Source organism: Vipera berus, assembly GCF_964194415.1.
Source record: "Vipera berus genome assembly, chromosome: 7".
NCBI lineage: Eukaryota > Metazoa > Chordata > Lepidosauria > Squamata > Viperidae > Vipera > Vipera berus.
The window spans coordinates 61306217-61323789 of record NC_138209.1 but is presented as its reverse complement, the minus strand read 5'-3'; the positions used below and the strand labels follow the sequence as shown (position 1 = coordinate 61323789).

The 17573-nt window shown below is 38.7% G+C and overlaps 1 protein-coding gene across 2 annotated transcripts in view; it reads right to left on the bottom strand.

Annotated features, from left to right (window-relative positions):
• Positions 1-17573, bottom strand: part of GUCY1A1 (guanylate cyclase 1 soluble subunit alpha 1) — a 49629-nt gene that overhangs the window by 18263 nt on the left and 13793 nt on the right. Inside the window, exons 2-4 of one of the 2 annotated variants that reach the window (XM_081332784.1) lie at positions 9244-9393; positions 2651-2884; positions 166-566 (exon numbers count right to left, since the gene is read on the bottom strand). In XM_081332784.1, the coding sequence (XP_081188910.1) occupies positions 166-411 (246 nt within the window). In that variant the 5' untranslated portion in view covers positions 412-566; positions 2651-2884; positions 9244-9393. The remainder of the gene's footprint in view (positions 1-165; positions 567-2650; positions 2885-9243; positions 9394-17573) is intronic. The other variant, XM_081332783.1, reaches the window with a different exon arrangement.

The following is a 17573-nucleotide window of genomic DNA, read 5'->3' as shown; positions in this document are numbered from 1 at the left end:
TTGCTAGCCAGTGTGAATCTTTTTAAATAATTACTAAATCAAAGTATTATACTTGGGTATGTGTATCAGCATGTTTCCAATAGTCTAGAAAAAAAGATTGGAAAGTGGTCTTTTTAAAAAAAAAAACAACCCAGGATTTTCCGACTGATATTCCAAACAACTTACTTCTGGAGAGATGAGCTTGTAAATGCTCTCAGCTAAAGTATGAAGAAATACTCTGTTCCTGCTGATTTTCCTCTGTGGAAGGTTTCCACGAGGGACTTTCTCTCTGCAGATGGGCAAAGGAGACTTAGAACTGTTGGGCACCTCAGCACATTCTTCCTCGTTTTCATCTGGAATGCAACTTTGGTTGAGCAAGGAGAAAGGACATTCGCCAGTGATCTTCAGCTCTTTCAGTTTTGTGCAGAACATGCTGTACAGGTCACTGTTATAAAATTGTTTGTATATTTTGTGCTTAACGTGCCCCCTCCATTAATTAACAACATAAGAGCTAACAGCAGGAATTCATGGGGCAAATTACTTATGACTGTAAAATCAACTTCCAAAACAACTTTATCTTTATTAGCCTGCAACAAAAGAAGAAAAAATAGTGAAAGGGGACAAATAGTATTATATTATACTTTGAATTATATTAAAGAACCAGCATAATTTCTATGTTACTCAATTTTTTATATCTATTTTTTTTGACATCTTATTAAATGACACAGTGATGACATAAGGAGCCTTGGTGGAGCAGTGGGCTAATGCCTCCTTAAGTAACACCAGCTGCCTGCAATTAGTGCAGGTTCGCATCCCACCAGGCTCAAGGTTGACTCAGCCTTCCATCCTTCCGAGGTAGGTAAAATGAGGACCCAGATTGTTGGGGGCAATTAAGCTGACTTTGTAATAATGCCGCTTGGGGTGTGTGTGTGAAAGCCCTAATAAGCAGGCATATACATAGAATGAAGGCTACTGCTAAGCTTGTAAGCCGCCCTGAGTCTTCGGAGAAGGGCGGGATATAAATGGAATTAAAATAAATAAAATAAATAAAAAATAATAAGCTGCAGGCACATGAATTCTTACATTCTTCTCTTTGGGTGCCAAAAGAAAAAGATATGAAAACCTAGTTTTCACTGAGTTGCCAAGAAACGGAGATATTTCTGGAACAATGAAGCAGAATCAAACTAGTTGAATCAATTTGGGCGAAAATATGGGAAAACAGTTCTGAAGACAGTCAATTATATGAACACTTTATTTTTTTATATATCATATCTCAAATGGGTAAACTCTGATTTTATTGCTTCCTAAGGCAAAAGATTTTGACTGATTATGGATCGGATGCAGGTTGGGGAAAAAATTACATGATAAAATATGATGGCCTTTGGGAAACTAGCTGCCTTACCTACCACCAACTTCATAATCAGAATAAGAAATGGAAGGGACCTTGTAGGTCATCTAGATCAACCCCTTGCCCAAGCTTCATATAGATTGCTGTAATATTTATTTATATTTTCTTGGTGCTTTCCTTTTAAGTTATGAAGATAAATTTCTTTAGCTCTTATCATCATATCCTGACTTTAAAAGGCAGCATATAGGAAGCCCCCACATAATTAATACGGGTTAGACATGTGGGAAGTCACCCCCCCAGAGAACGAAATATTAAAAGGGCAGAATATTATATTTCCTCAAAGGGTCTTAAAGAGGCAGAAAAACATGCCCAGTTTTTTTAAATAGCCCCAAGTCTCCCTCCCCCAAGCAGAAACCGGCTTTGTAGAAATGCAGATGCAATAATCCATTCAGGAAGGCTGGAGCCCTCCAGCTAGAAGCTTAGGAAGACAAAGACACCTAAAATCTACATACCCAACCCAAACTCTAAGTTAAAACATAATGGGATTAACCCACAGATGCCAAAAATCAGGTCAAAGTACATGACACAGGAAATACAAAGCCTCAAACAGGAATAGGAAACAACTCCAAACAAAAGCCCAAGAGGGTATAAAAACCCACTTCCTACTACATGTGCTCACTCTTTTCTTCCAGAGCCATCTTTCTATCTGGCTCACTTCTTCAATAAACTACAACCTTCTTTCTAAAACAGTCACCATATTGTTTATTCCCGGCTTGAACTGGACCCTGATGAAGACTTTTCCTTCAACAATTTGGCAACCCAGATGGGACTCCAAACTAACCTCTCCAATGGACTGAGACTGGTAAGCCCCATCTTGTCGGCAGCAGACCCTTGTGTCTGTGGATGGGTTTCCCAGGCCCTGCCCGTGGAGCAAGGGTAGTAAAGGGAGTTTTGAGTTTGAGTTCAAAGGCTGCTTTCGAAAGAAGGAGAGTACCTCTAAATTTTAGCTTTAAAGCCCAGGGGAATGAGAGACATGTGTGTATGTCTGTGTGTGTGAGTGAAAAGACCCTTTTCCCAATCAGAATTGGATCTTGCTTCCTCTGGTCTTTCCTAACCGCAGAAAGGATCTGTTCAAGCAAGGGGGAAAGCAGGGGGGGGGGTTGGCCAGAGCGCAGGACCTTTTTTAGGGAAAAGGGAGAGGCTGTGTGAAAATGGAATGGAATGAGTGAATGAGAAAATTGGATTTGGGCAACCAGTTGGTAGGATCCTGTAAGCAAAGCACCGCGTCAGAAAATTAAGCCTGGGGCTAGGACCATTCCTTACCTCTGGAAAGCAAGCAGAGGTCCTCCAGGACTTTTGAAGTCCACAAACAGTGTGGTGAAAAGTGAAGGTAAAGCTGGTAAAAGAGCATTCCCTACTCTCTGCGGGGAGCATCTCATATTCTGTGAGGGATCCAGAGTCCTCCCAGACCCTTTTTGGTCTGAAAACCGTGGTGGTAGGGAGAAGTCTCACGAGGAGGCTTCAGTGCGCCGGACCCGACAGAGCCGAAGTGAACCCCTACATTGGAAATAGGGAATCATGGAATGTTCTAGTACAAGGGTTGAGATAAGTTCCCCCGTAAAAGACTTGCTTAAGACCTGGGACGGGAATCGGCTACCCGTTCAGGCAGGTATGAAAAAGAGATAGGTAGATAAATTATGTGTGAGGTAAATGTGACTGTTAAGTGTCTCTAATCCAAAGAGAAAAGAATTTTAAAATTCTGCTAGAAATTCTGCTTTTAATACTTTAAAAGCTTGTTCATCAAGTCTCCCTGACCAGAACAATTATAATTTTGTGCCAGTAAAAGTGTGTTATCCACATTCTTATGGCACAAAAGGGGGATTTGTGGGAAGTCAGCCGCCCCCAGAGAAGGAAATATTAAAAGGGCAGAATATTATATTTCCTCAAAGGATCTTAAACAGGCAGAAAAGCAAACCGTTTTTTCTTAATAGCCCCAAGTCTCCCTCCCCCAAGCAGAAACCAGCTCTGTAGAAATGCAGATGTAATAATCCATTCAGGAAGGTTGGAGCCCTCCAGCTAGACACTTAGAAAAACAAAAACACCTAAAATCTACATACCCCACCCAAATTCTAAGACAGGACATAATAGGATTAACCCACAGATGCCAAAAGGGCACACTCAGGTCAAAGTACATGACACAGGAAATACAAAGCCTCAAACAGGAACAGGAAACAACTCCAAACAAAAGTCCAAGAGGGTATAAAACCCCACTTCCTACTACATGTGCTCACCCTTTTCTTCCAGAGCCATATTTCTGTCTGGCTCTCTTCTTTAATAAACTACAACCTTCTTTCTAAAGCAATCACCATGTTTTTATTCCGGGCCTGGACTGGACCCTGATGAAGACTTTTCCTTCAATAGACATATGGGGCAAGCTCCAAATGGGTAGGTTTTCAAGTAAAAGTGCTCATATTCTCTTTATTGGCTATAATTTACAAATCTTTGTCATACCATAAAATATACCTCTAGTCCACAAACATTTAACCTGGCACTAATTTGGGTCAACTATGATATATAATGGAATTTACTTCTGAATTTTAGGATGAAGAACAAATATGCTGACAGCTGAATTAGGTTAGAATTCTATAGTGACTTCCCAAAATCTATATATATTCTATTTTTCTTGCCCTCAAAAATAATCTGATTATTGTCTCTAGCACTCTCCCAGAGGAAAAGGTACGATAAAGAAATAGGACTAAAATATATTGCTATGTCCTAGTGTGAGGTGTGTTGCTATGGAAAGAAAAAAACACCCAGTCATATATATTCCTTCCCAACTTTTATCAACTGGGAATTAACCTCTGTCATAGCAGTGAAAATCAGCTTGTACTTTGAGGAGGAAGAATAGATGACTGAAAAAATGGATGGTGTTAGAGATTAAACTTGATTTGGGTGACAATATTATATAATGGAGTAAAAGCACCTTTAAGGAGTTAAACGGCCTAAGGGTGTGGCTGTAATTATTCCACATAAAAGAGAGTTAGATGTTACACGTAGCTGCTCTTGTATATGTGTTTGATGTTAGTGTTTGGATACCTCTTGTTCTCTTGTTTGCTAACTTGATATTTATTCTCTCAAGAATCAACTGCTTGCTACAGTGTATATTGTTTTTGATATTGGTAAGCAGCTTTTGTATTTTGATACTATGTTTTTTATGGACTGACTTTTATGTGCATGATACTGGATTGATACTTGGACTATTTCTTACTGTGTTTCTTTTTGTTGTCTGAGTAAAAATAAGTTATAAAACTCGTGTTAGTGCATTACTGTTTGCCTAAAAGTCCCAGTACAACTTCCACTGTGTATTAATAATACTCTGTTAAACAAACCATTTTTTCAACAACATATTCTAACAATGGTTATGGGCCCAGATTCAGTGTGGTGCTGAGGACAGGCACAGTATTGTATTTATATTTCCTAACTGAGTTTTCGAATTCAGACAATGGCACAAGGACTATTCAATCCATTCTGCATTACCCGGCTTAATGGGTCAAACTACGTATCCTGGTCTACACAATGTAGTTTGCTATTACAAAATCAAGGTCTTTGGAAAATAGTCCATAATCCTCCTGATGTAACTGCCTGGGATCCAACTAATGAAGAAGATAACAAGAAGATTGTAGACTTCAATAAAGACAATGATAAGGCTTTATCTATCATTGGGCTAACATTAGGAGACCAACAGCTAGTCCATGTGCGTGGAGAAGAGTCTGCTGCTAAATGTTGGGCTAAGTTGAAAAAGATTTTTGTTCGGGACAGTGTTGGTGCTCATATAAATCTTACCAGAAAGCTATTTAGAGCTAGACTGGAAAAGAATGGCGATATGTTAGCTCACCTTAACTTTATAAAGGCAACTTTGTTGGAACTGCAAGAAAAAGAACTTATTTTCTCAGAGCTTCACCAGGTTTACATCATTTTATCATCATTGGATGAGAGCTACGATGCATTTGTATCGTCCTTGGAGGTTTTGTCCAAAGAAGACCTAACTGTTTCTTCAATAACTGGAAGGTTGTTGGAAGAATCAAGATGTCGTATGGAGAGAAAACAGTTGAGAGAGCCATTGCAACAAGAAATAAAGAAGACTGAATCTGCTTATATTTTAAGGAAATGCTTTAATTGTGGGTTAAAGGGACATATTGCTAAGTTTTGTCAGAATAGTAATTGTCAGAGAAAGGAAAGCCATAGAAAGAATAAAAAGCTGATTAATGTAGCTGTAGCTAATAGAATTACTAATAACCACAATTGGTGGGTGGTAGATAGTGGAGCTACACATTGTATTTCAAAAATAAAAAGGGATTTTGAGAATATAAGGTCTAGTAAAAAATATATTTCTATGGCTAATGGCTGGAGAGTCAAGGTCTCTGGAGAGGGTAAGGTTTACTGTTCATTTTTAAAACAAAATTTGGAAATGCTATATGTTCCCAGATGTGATTATAATCTATTATCAGTTAAGGTATTATTGGAAGCAGGTTTTAAAGTTACTTTCCAAGGGGAGGAATGTCTTATTCAAAAGAATGAAGTGAACTTAATAGCTAATATGAAAGACGGTTTGTTTGTAATTAGCAATGATCCTATTATAATGGCTACTACTTGTACAAATCAAAAACCACATGATGAATGTATTCATTTATTACATAGAAGATTGGGTCATGTGAATTTTAATACACTAAAAAGAACTGTAGCTTTGTCTAATGGGTTTAAGTTAAAGGCTTGTAAGAAATATCTGCAGTGTAATGTATGTGGTAGAGAAAAGAGCAGGGCAGCACCAGCTAATAGGTTAGATGGATTTAAAACCACAACTCCATTAGAACTGGTATTTATGGATTTGATAGGTCCTATGAAACCCAGTTTAGGGGGTGCTTGCTACATATTAAATATTCTAGACCATTATAGCAGATATGGGTTCTGTTATCTCCTTACGTCAAAAACTGAAACTATACAAACAATATCTAATTGGCTCAAGTTTGTACAAAGGAAAACTCAGTTAAATGTAAAAACCATAATAACAGACAATGGAACTGAGTTTGTTAATAAACAGTTCAATGAGCTGTTAGTTTCAGAGGGAATAGAGCATAGACGTACAGCTCCTTATAGACCTCAGCATAATGCATTTGTTGAACGGAGGGGCCAAACATTGCAAGCTATGATTAGATCTATGATTGAAGATTCTGGTTTACCTGATAGCTTATGGGGAGAAGCAGCAAAATGTGCTAATCATATTTTAAACAATGTGGTTAGTTCAGCAACAGGTAAAATTCCTTATACCTTATGGTATAAGAGAAAACCAAATCTTAGTTATATTCACACATTTGGGACACCTGCTTGGGTACATATTCCAAGTTCAATAAGAAATAAAGGAGAACATAGAGCTAAACAATTATTTTTTGTTGGCTATGAGTTAAACCATAAGTCTTATCGGTTCTGGGAGAAAGGTACTAAAAACATTTATTGTAGTTCTAGCGCTGTTTTTCAAGAACAGTCAGGCTGGGAAAGGGTAGAAGATATTGTACATATTCCTCAACAAGATTTAACTAACTCCTCAAATGAAAGTGATAAAGAAGAGGAGGAACCTGCTAGAGAGATCAAACAAGAACCACTGATAGTGGAGACAGGAGAGGAAGAAGATAATAATGTAAATGTACCTATAAGTCCAATAATTCTCAGAAGGTCTAACAGGGAAAGACGACAGCCTGATCGTTTCGAGGCAGGTTTAATTTGTCAAATAGACATTGAACCTTCTAATGTTGAAGAAATAAAAATGTATCCTGAGAATGAAAGAAAGAATTGGAAAGTAGCTATGGATAAAGAAATAAAGTCTTTGCAAGATCTTAATGTTTATCAAGAGGTTAAAATACCTAAAACAGAAAAGTTAATTGGATGTAAATGGGTTTTTAAACTGAAAGAAAGTGTTACAGGAGAGGTAATACATAAAGCAAGATTAGTTGCTCAAGGATTTGCACAGAATAATAATGATTATGATGAAGTATTTTCCCCAACGTTAAGAGCTTCCACTCTTAGGGCTGCTTTAGTTTGGGCAGCAAATAAGAATTATAGTATAAAACATGTAGATATTGAAACTGCTTATTTGCATGCAACATTAAACCATGATATATATATGAAAGTTCCATCAGGAATAGAAAGTAAGGTAGGGTACTGTTGGAAACTGAATAAGAGTTTGTATGGTTTAAAACAGTCAGGTTATGAGTGGAATAGATGTTTAGTAAAAGAGTTAAATAGTTTGGGATTTAAAGCTAGTATTGCAGATCCTTGTTTATTTATAAAACAGCAAAATAGTGAATTATCATTGTTATTATTATTCACTGATGATATTGCTATTATAGCAAAAGATGAAACAGAAACTGAAAGAATAATTTCAGGGTTAAAAGGAAAATTTAGAGTAAAAGATCTAGGAGCTATTAGTCATTATCTAGGGCTGGATATTGTCAGGACTAGTAAAGGATTTAAACTGTCTCAAGCTAAGAAAATTAATGGTTTGCTGAAACGTTATAATATGGAAAACTGTAAACCAGTAAAAACACCTATGGTTCAAGGTTTTGAGAGTTCAGCAGATAACAGCAATGTCTTTGATAAAAAGATATATCAATCATTAATAGGCAGCTTGATGTATTTATGTAACTGGTCAAGACCTGACATAGCATTTACAGTTAATCATTTAGCTAGATATTGTGAGAATCCTACAACCAGATGTTGGCAAGGTGCGAAAAGAGTTTTAAGATATTTGAAGCACACCATACATTATTCTCTATATCTAGAGCCAACAAAGGAATTGGAACTAAAAGCATTTGCAGATGCTAGTTTTGCATCTGATACTGTAACCAGGAAATCCACTTCAGGATTGGTTGTATTATTGGGAAACGCTTTAGTAGGATGGAGGTCTAACAGACAGAAGCATATAAGCTTATCAACAACTGAATCCGAATTTTCTTGTTTATCTTTATTATGTACTGAGCTATTGGTATGGAAACAATTATTGTTTGATATGGGTTTAAATTGTAATGAACCAATAAAAGTGTATGAAGACAATCAAGCAGCTATAAAATTAGCAACTAATGCTGCAGTGAAAACTAGATCAAAACATACGGATCTACGGTATCTAAATGTCAGACAATGTGTTAAAGATAATTTGATTAAACTGGAATATTGTGCAACTGAAGATAATATTGCTGACCAGTTTACTAAAGCTCAGGGTGCTATAAAGCATAAATCTGTTTGTGATATGTGTAATTTGAGATTGTAAAAATATATGTATAATATGCCACCCAAAAGGGGAGATTGTTAGAGATTAAACTTGATTTGGGTGACAATATTATATAATGGAGTAAAAGCACCTTTAAGGAGTTAAACGGCCTAAGGGTATGGCTGTAATTATTCCACATAAAAGAGAGTTAGATGTTACACGTAGCTGCTCTTGTATATGTGTTTGATGTTAGTGTTTGGATACCTCTTGTTCTCTTGTTTGCTAACTTGATATTTATTCTCTCAAGAATCAACTGCTTGCTACAGTGTATATTGTTTTTGATATTGGTAAGCAGCTTTTGTATTTTGATACTATGTTTTTTATGGACTGACTTTTATGTGCATGATACTGGATTGATACTTGGACTATTTCTTACTGTGTTTCTTTTTGTTGTCTGAGTAAAAATAAGTTATAAAACTCGTGTTAGTGCATTACTGTTTGCCTAAAAGTCCCAGTACAACTTCCACTGTGTATTAATAATACTCTGTTAAACAAACCATTTTTTCAACAACATATTCTAACAGATGGTAATGGCTAAAGGCATGTGGAAGTTTCCTTACGGACCACTGAAACATATAAGACCGAAAATTACTTTTACCCAGCTCTGCCTCCAGATTTCATTTCTGTGGTTCCATCAGCATTTAAAAATAATTAGTTTGTATACAGCTTTGCAGTTTTCCAAGAGATTTTGCAGCGTGACAGGGCAGTTGACTGGGTCACTACACGTACAACTGCATGATGCTGCAATCTGTGGTGTTAAAAAGTAATGAAAAATAATGTGCAGTAACAGAAAACATGTAAAATTGTAACCTTGTTGAAATATATCTGAACAATTAAGTATTCTATTTACATAGGTAGAAATGTCAACTTAAAGTGTATATATAAACAGATTGCAGTTTGGGATATTAGACATTAAAGCCTACAGATGTTGAAACTCAAGTCTTCTTTAACTGCTTAGTGACCAAGGAGTTACTAAGAAAATGAAGAATATTAACTGTCTAGAAGCAGGAGGACCTATACCATAATCATGAAAGAGTTTTAACTACAAAGGAATGGTTATTTGTCATCTCCATAGCCATCTTCAAATTGATTTACAGAGCAGAGGGTTGGACTAGGCTTTTCAACCTTTTCACCCATTGTACCACTTTTAGGATATGGCAATATTTGAGTACCACAAGTCACCGAGCAAGGTGTCAAAAACTTGATGACCAAAAAAAGTGAAAAAAGTGAAAGTATAGGTAGTCCTTAACTTACCGCAGTTTGCTTAGTGACTGTTCAGTTACAACAGCACTGAAAAAAGTGTTTTATGACCATTTTTCACACTTAGGGTCATGTGATTTACATTTGCATGCTTGGCAACTGATTCATATTTATAATGGTCACAGTGTCCCAGGGTCATGTCATCCCCTTTTGCAACCTTTTGACAAGCAAAGTCAATAGGGAAAACAGAGTCAATTAACAAACATGTTACTAATTTAACAACTGCAGTGTTTCACTTAACAAATGTGGCAAGAAAAGTCGTAACATGGGGCAAAACTCATTTAACAAATTTCTCCCCCTTCTCCTTTTATATCTTCTCTCCCCTCTCCTCCTTTTATATTCTCTTCTCTCCCCACTCCTCTTTTTATATTGTCTCCTCTTCCCCACTCGTCCTTTTATATCAGGGTGTCTAACTTGATTTCATTGAGGGCTGCATCAGCACTGTGGTTTCTGTTGGGATGTGGGAGTGGGTGTGTGTGGCCAGCGTACATCACTCATGTCGGGGGTGCCTGTGAGAGGCCCACTCCTTCTCCACGTGAAGAGACCCAGCTTTGTAACCAAATCATCCTTAGCAATAGGATGGAAAACCACCAGGATAGGCCAGGAGGAGGGGGCAAGGGGATGGCAAAAGGGCAGAAGGGCTGATATTGGCCAAGTGCTAAGGCAGGATTTCCCTCAGACCCTCCCTCTTTCTCAATCCAATCTCCTTCCTTCTCTTCTCCCTTTCTGTTCACTACTTTTCTTACAAAAAATCTTTTCTCTTGCTCTTTCTCACACACATGTCCTTCCAAATTCCTTCCCATTCTCACGCACACGCCTCTCCAAAAGCCTTCCCCCCCCTTGACAAAAGCCTTTTCTCTTCTGCCTCTTTGTCTGGCGTCTTTTTTTCTCTCCCTCTCCCACCAAAACTGCCTCCTTTTATATTTTCTCCTATCTCTGCCCCCTCCTCCTTTCTCTTCCAGGTGAGCTGGAAGAGCTGATCCTGGAGCCTTTGTCTCACCCCAGCAGCCCTACAGCTCCTGAGGACTCTCTCAGGGCAAGGCCTGTGCTATGCCGCTTTGGCTCGTTCCCTCCCCCGCTACACTTGGTTAGGCTGGGCAGGGCTGCATACCACCTGACAGGTGCCAATGTGCCACCGGTGGTACATGTACTGTCAAGTTTCTGACGTATCGGCTTTTCAAGTGACTCTGAGGCATTGTTTACCTTAAAAATCCTTTATTAGCCTAATACACCGGCAAATGCTTGCTCGAAGGAAGCTGGAATTTGAAATCTCTGCCCCCTTGCACAATATATTAAAACATAGTTCTCCACCTTTCTAATTTTGTCATTAATCATATTCTCCATTTATTTTAAAGAATCAGTTTCCCTTCCGTTAGAAAACCTGCCAAGCTCTTATCTTCTTTAATTTCAGATGGCCTTCAGGAACAATCCTCCTCTTCCCCCCTCCCAACTTTAATCCAATCTCTTAAAGCAATACACAAGTTTAACATATGAAATGGCTACTTCTTCATCTCTTGTCAAGCAATAACATTTGATGTTAGCAGTGTTGACATGTACACTGGTTGAAAAGCCCTGGTCTAAGATAGCAGAGACTGATATTTATTTATTCACATGCTTCGTAGCTAACTTTCAGAATCAGGCCAGATACTTTGCTGTGGAGTCTCATGGACAATTAAATTATTTTTATGCCTAATGCAAAAAAATTTAGTAAATGTTTTTCCTCAGATGTAATATTCCCATGACATCCAAAACCAGCTGCCTAGGAAGATCTCTAATTCTCGTTAAACCAATTTAACTAAATCTCATTAAATTTTATTAGTGCTGATAGTACTCGATGTCAAGAAATAATGTTATGTAAATGGTCTAAGTCTACTCTCCCTTTCTGCTCCATCACATCAGCCTAACAGCCACCACCATCTTAGCTTGATGCAGGTTTCAGACAACACCCAAAAAGACAGAGAATGAAGTCACAAAGATTTACTTTTCCTGAAATGTGGCTTTTTTTTATAACTCATAGATAGTTCTTGATATTTAGCATTTTCTGGGAACTGGACTTTTTTCTGGACAGAAGCACAACCGGAGATGGCCAATAGAAGAAAGAGAGTAAAATAACATACTATGTCACTGGAGCCAGTCTGAGCTTTGATGTTTATTTTTAGTATAAGCAAGAATATGATGAATTTTAAAAGCACATTTAATTCTTATTAAAATAAAAGATCCAATTTTCAATTAAGTCCAAGGGCCAATATAGAAGTCAGGGCTTCATAAAAGTCAGTATTATTACCAAACGTTTTGGCATTTAGTCTGTTTCCAAAGTTGGATCTTCCTATAAACATAGTGATTTATTTGATCCTTTACTACTTTGACATTTCAAGCCCAATTTATTGGGATTAAATCCAAAGTAATAAGGAATGTATCAAACTGACTACAAATTTTTTTTCTAAAGCAGCATAACATTTTAATTAAAAGATTAAATGCAATCTAACATTTGAGATTTAAAAGAGATATTAATATGCTCTCATTTAATACCTAAATTTTACATAATACACTTAAAAGTATACATAGTAATGTTACTTTATTAACAATGGGAAACATATCTATTTTAATACTAACACTTTAAAGCATGATTTTTTAATGGAAAGTAGGATTCTTGACTAATTATTTTTTTAAAAAAAACCAGTGCAACTATAAACAGAGCTTTGATTATATCTGTCAGAAACTTCATTTTTATTTTTCAACCCTTAAGAACAGTGACACAGGGAAAGGAAATCACAATAAAACCTCTGGTTTACTAGAAGGCAGATCATAAGACATGGATAAATAATTAGCATTTCTCTTCTAGTGGCCCTAGCTCAAATCTTACTTAAATTTACCCATAACTATTTTTAATTAAAAATGAAAAAGCGTCCTATCATAATTTAACCATATTAGATATGAAAAAGCACCTTTGGGACAACCATATTAGGATCAGAGCTAAAGAAGCTTCTTGGATGTGAAGCGAAACATTTTTAAAGAAAAACAAGAAAGTCCAGTTGCCTCTTGAAAAAAGCACCTTTGGACTCCTACTGAAAAGTTTTGCTTTACAATGGTTCCCTCTTGACTTTTTCTCCCAAATCACTTTTTTCACACTGTGCTGCTCCCTACCCAACAATTTTATTGATTAGCCCTTGGGCCATATCAAAGTGCAAATATCCAGCACAAATTGTTACTAAAATTTGATACAAGCAATTTAAAATGGAATTTGATAAAATACAATTTAAAATGGAATTTGATAAAATACAATTTAAAATGGAATTAGAATAAAATACGATTTAAAATGAAATGGTAATAAAATACAATCTAAAATGAAATTGTAATAATGTACAATAATTTCAAGATATAAATAAAATATGATAAAATTATATTTCGGAGTCGCCGTTGCAATCTACCCCAATCAGCCCCACATATGCAGATCTCAACTGGACCATTTTGTTTAGATACTGTGCTACATTAAATGTTATTTTCAAGTTCTGGCCAGACATAAAGTAAGTTGTTTTGATATGGGGATCCCAATGGGTCATTCGTTTGGTATATAGACCAAGATACCTGTCTCTCACCCTCTTATACAGGCAACAGTCAAATAGGATGTGAGCCAGGTCTTCTACTTCTGCTGCTCCGCAAATGCAGAGACGTTCATTATAAGGTATAGCATGAAATCTCCCATATCTGACCATTGTGTCAAGCTGTTCGCGTAAATATGTTTTGGGAGTTCTGACTTCAAATAACTGTCTATTTGAAAAGTATGTTTGTATTTACTCAGCCATTTCAAGTTACCCACCTTACCAAGGATAGCCATATCAGTTTGTGCTTCTATATCCTTAATTCTTTGGGCAAATCTTTTTTGGGGATTGTTCTCCTGTTACGCAAGAGATGGGAAGGCCACAGCTTCTTACAAAATTTGTTAGTTTGGTGATCCAGGAGATTTGTGATTGTAGTTTTATTTGCTCTAGTAGGCATAACTTGGGGAATCTATCAGTCTCCATTTCATTAACTTTGCACCAGTAGTTATAAGCTCTAATTTTAGATAATGCATGAATTGTATGAATTCCCAATTCAGCTCTAAATGCTGCAGCAGATGTTCTTGGATCTACACCCAAAATACATCTCAAATGCTGGGACTGTGTTTGTTCTAGGACTGTGGTTGAGTAAAGACCCCAAATTTCTGCTCCATACAAAAGCATTGTGATAACCTTAGCCCTATAAACCTCGATTAATGGGGCTAGGGACCCTGGGTAACTATGGTTCTTTAGTTTGAGCAATAAATTCAAACGGGCTTTTGCTCTAAATGGACTCCGTTGATGATGGCAGGCCCAAGACCCAGTCTTGGAAAAAGTTATACCCAAATATACAAAGGTGTTAACTTGTTCAATTGGTTCACCATCTAACTGCCACTTATGTCTCTGATGGTTTCTTCCAAACACCATTATTTTTGATTTAGTGCTCCCTACCCCAATTATGTCTTTATTAATATTTTTAATATAAAAAAACCTTTATAGCTTATAAATAACTACAGAGATGAGACTGGAGACAGATGAAGGATAAAATGTAATCTGTCTGCAATCCCACTTTGTACAATCATCATGTATTTGAGTTTTTGAATTATAGGCAAGAAAATACAAAACCACGAAGTCTTATCCAAATTTATCCTATTTACACCTATAATTGAATCACATAATATTGTGAGGAATTTGATGATAAGGCTTGTAAAAACATCATGGAATATCAGGTTTTATCAGATTGCACAAATTCTATTTGTAAAAATAATAAAGGGGGATATAAATAAAATAAAAATAATACAATAAAATATTCTATTTTTTATGTAAAAACCTGTTAAAGTAAATTAACTAAGCACAATGCAATGATCTAGCAAATGTCTCAAATGACAATATCTGTGTTTTATATTAAACATCTTTTATAAGAATGTTCGTTTTATGCAGTATTTTGGGATTTCTTTATTTTCAAAACAAACAGGGGTCAGCAACCTGAAACACTAAAAGAGCCACTTGGAACTGGTTCCCTCACAAAAGAAAAAACTGGGAGCGGCAAATCTGTGCACGCGCAGAACAGGGGGCTTAATTGAAGAGTAGAAGAAGCAAAGATTGGAAGCTGCCGCGCTTGCAGTGTTTGATGGCTGTGGCGGCAGGAGCAGTGGTGTGTCCAGGCAGCACCGCCTGGTAGTTGGAGGGGCGGGAGCTGCCGGCAGCATTGCCCAAGCCCGCTTGCCAAGTACTGCCTGCTGGGCACGGCGAGAGCAGTAGGCTGCCCCAACAGCAGCCGTTGCCGCCGCCTTCCTGTTGCTGTTGTCTGGGAGCCTCAGCTGCCAGAACAACTGCCTGGCCCTTGGGGGGCGTTGCCGCCATGGGGGCCAGCATGGGAATTTGGTTCTGCGGGAGAGGCAGAGGCTGGCGGAGATGCGGAGGTGGCTCCTCTTCCTTTGGGGCAGGCAGCAGAGAGGGGAAAGGGGAGGCGAAGGTGATGTCGCGGCAAAATCTGGAGACTGAAGATGCTGCATTGCCATGAGGGGGGAGAGGTAAATGATGCCCACTCCAACAGGGCGCAGAGAGGAACCGCTGCCTCTGCTGCCACTGAGCCCCGGGCAGGTGGATCCCTATGCGGCGGGGATGCCTCCGGGTCCCTGCACAAACAGCAATGGGGGGGCAAGCCAATGGCTTGGACTTGCTGCCAGCAGTAGTGGCTACAGCCGCTTGGGGAGGGGTAAACGGTGCCCCCTCCAATAGGGCACAGCGAGACGAACCACCGCTTCTGTTGCCGCTGAGCCCCGGGCAGGCGGATCCCCATGCAGCGGCGGGGACGTCTCCGGATCCCTGCACAAACGGTGACGGGGGAGATGTGCCAATGGCTTGGACTTGCTACCAAGGTCAGCAGGTCTGGCAGGCACCGCAGGGGAATGTATCGGAAGATCCGCTGCCTGTGGGACACCCGAAAGGTGGGGGCTGAGAGGGGAAGCTTCTGAGACCCTTGGCGACCCCCCCCAGGCTAGCAGAGGTAGCGGCGGAGCAGGATGAGGGGAGACCCACCGGGCAGGGAAGAGGCAGGCCCGGGGCAGGCAGATCCCCATGTGGCGGCGGGGACGCCTGCGGGTCTCTGAACAAATGGCGACGGGGGAGGCACGCCAATGGCTTGAACTTGCTGCCAAGGTCAGCAGGCCTGGCAGGCTCTGCAGGGGAATCTCTCGGAAGATCCGCTGCCCGTGGGATGGCCGAAAGGCGGGAGCTGAAAGGGAAGATTCCGAGACCCCCGGCAAACCCCTGGGCTAGCAGAGGCTGTGGCGGAGCAGGGCGTGGGGAGACCCGCTGGGCAGGGAAGAGGCGGGCCCGGAGCACTATGAGACTGGCCACCCCCACCCACGCAGCAGGCAGAAAAAAAGCCCAATCATCTTTCCAGTCCTCCCATCTCTTCCTCCGCTGCCGCCACATGCAGTCCAAAGAAACAAAGAGGTTTGTGGGCAGTCTCACAAACCAAAGAAGTTCAACCAATCAATTCAAACTTTGCGAGTTTTTTCTTTCTCGTGAGAAGCTTGAATTGATTGAACTTTTTTAGTCCCACTTTTTTAGGGGGGGAGGGACTGCACATGGCGGAGGACTGGGAGCCGCAGGAGATGGCTGAAAGAGCCGCATGCAGCTCCAGAGCTGTGGGTTGCTGACCCGTGGGCTAAACCATTAGTATCTGGGTGGAAGATTATATAACCTGGGTTCAATTTTCTAAGAGTATTAAGGCATCTCAATACCTTATCATTTTGAGCTTTTTTTCTTGTTAATCAGGCCTTCAATCTGATTTTTTCTCTATCTTCCTTCACACACATTCCAAGCAGAACTCTAGTTTAAAACCCTAAGCAAGTACATTTGACTTCCAGATGTGAAAACAGCAGATATTTATCAATACGAATTACAACATCTATAACGTATTTTTTCAATAAGCACTTTTATTCAGATGTCCCACTGAGTTCAGTTTAACTTTCAAACAAATATGTGTAGAGGCCTACAGCTATCTGGAAGAAATCTTTATAGTACTTAGTTCTGAAAAGGCATTTATAAAATTGCACTTAATTGTTATTAGTAAATATGTGTGAGAAAGTTTAAAAAAAAGGATATTATATAAGACATAATAGGTGCTATCAATACAAGTTCCCTACACTACAAATCACCATCTACAAACTTGCCACACTCTTCCAAGGATATTTCAGTAATGCTTTCCATCCACCTTATCTATTGTCTACCCACTGTTTTACAGAAGCATTTTTCTAGTCTATCCTCTGCTCATATCATGCCTAAAATATAATTCCTAGAGAGCAGTCAGCTTTTTAAAACTAAATTGTTCTTTTTGAAGTCCACAATATTCTCAGTAATCCATAATATGAAGGTGTCTTGTTTTTCTCTTTTTCAATGTCTAATTTTCACAACCACATTACTAGCATATTCATTAATAACACTCATATGCAGTGCATACAAACTGGATTTCTGTCTGTTTAAAGTCCTTCATCTGTGAGTTGGTATATTTTAAATATGGACATTATGCCTAGAGACTAATAATTCAGTATATAATCAATGCTATTTTTCTAATTTCCAATTTATGACATTTTTACAAACTTAAATATTATTTATTTTTCAT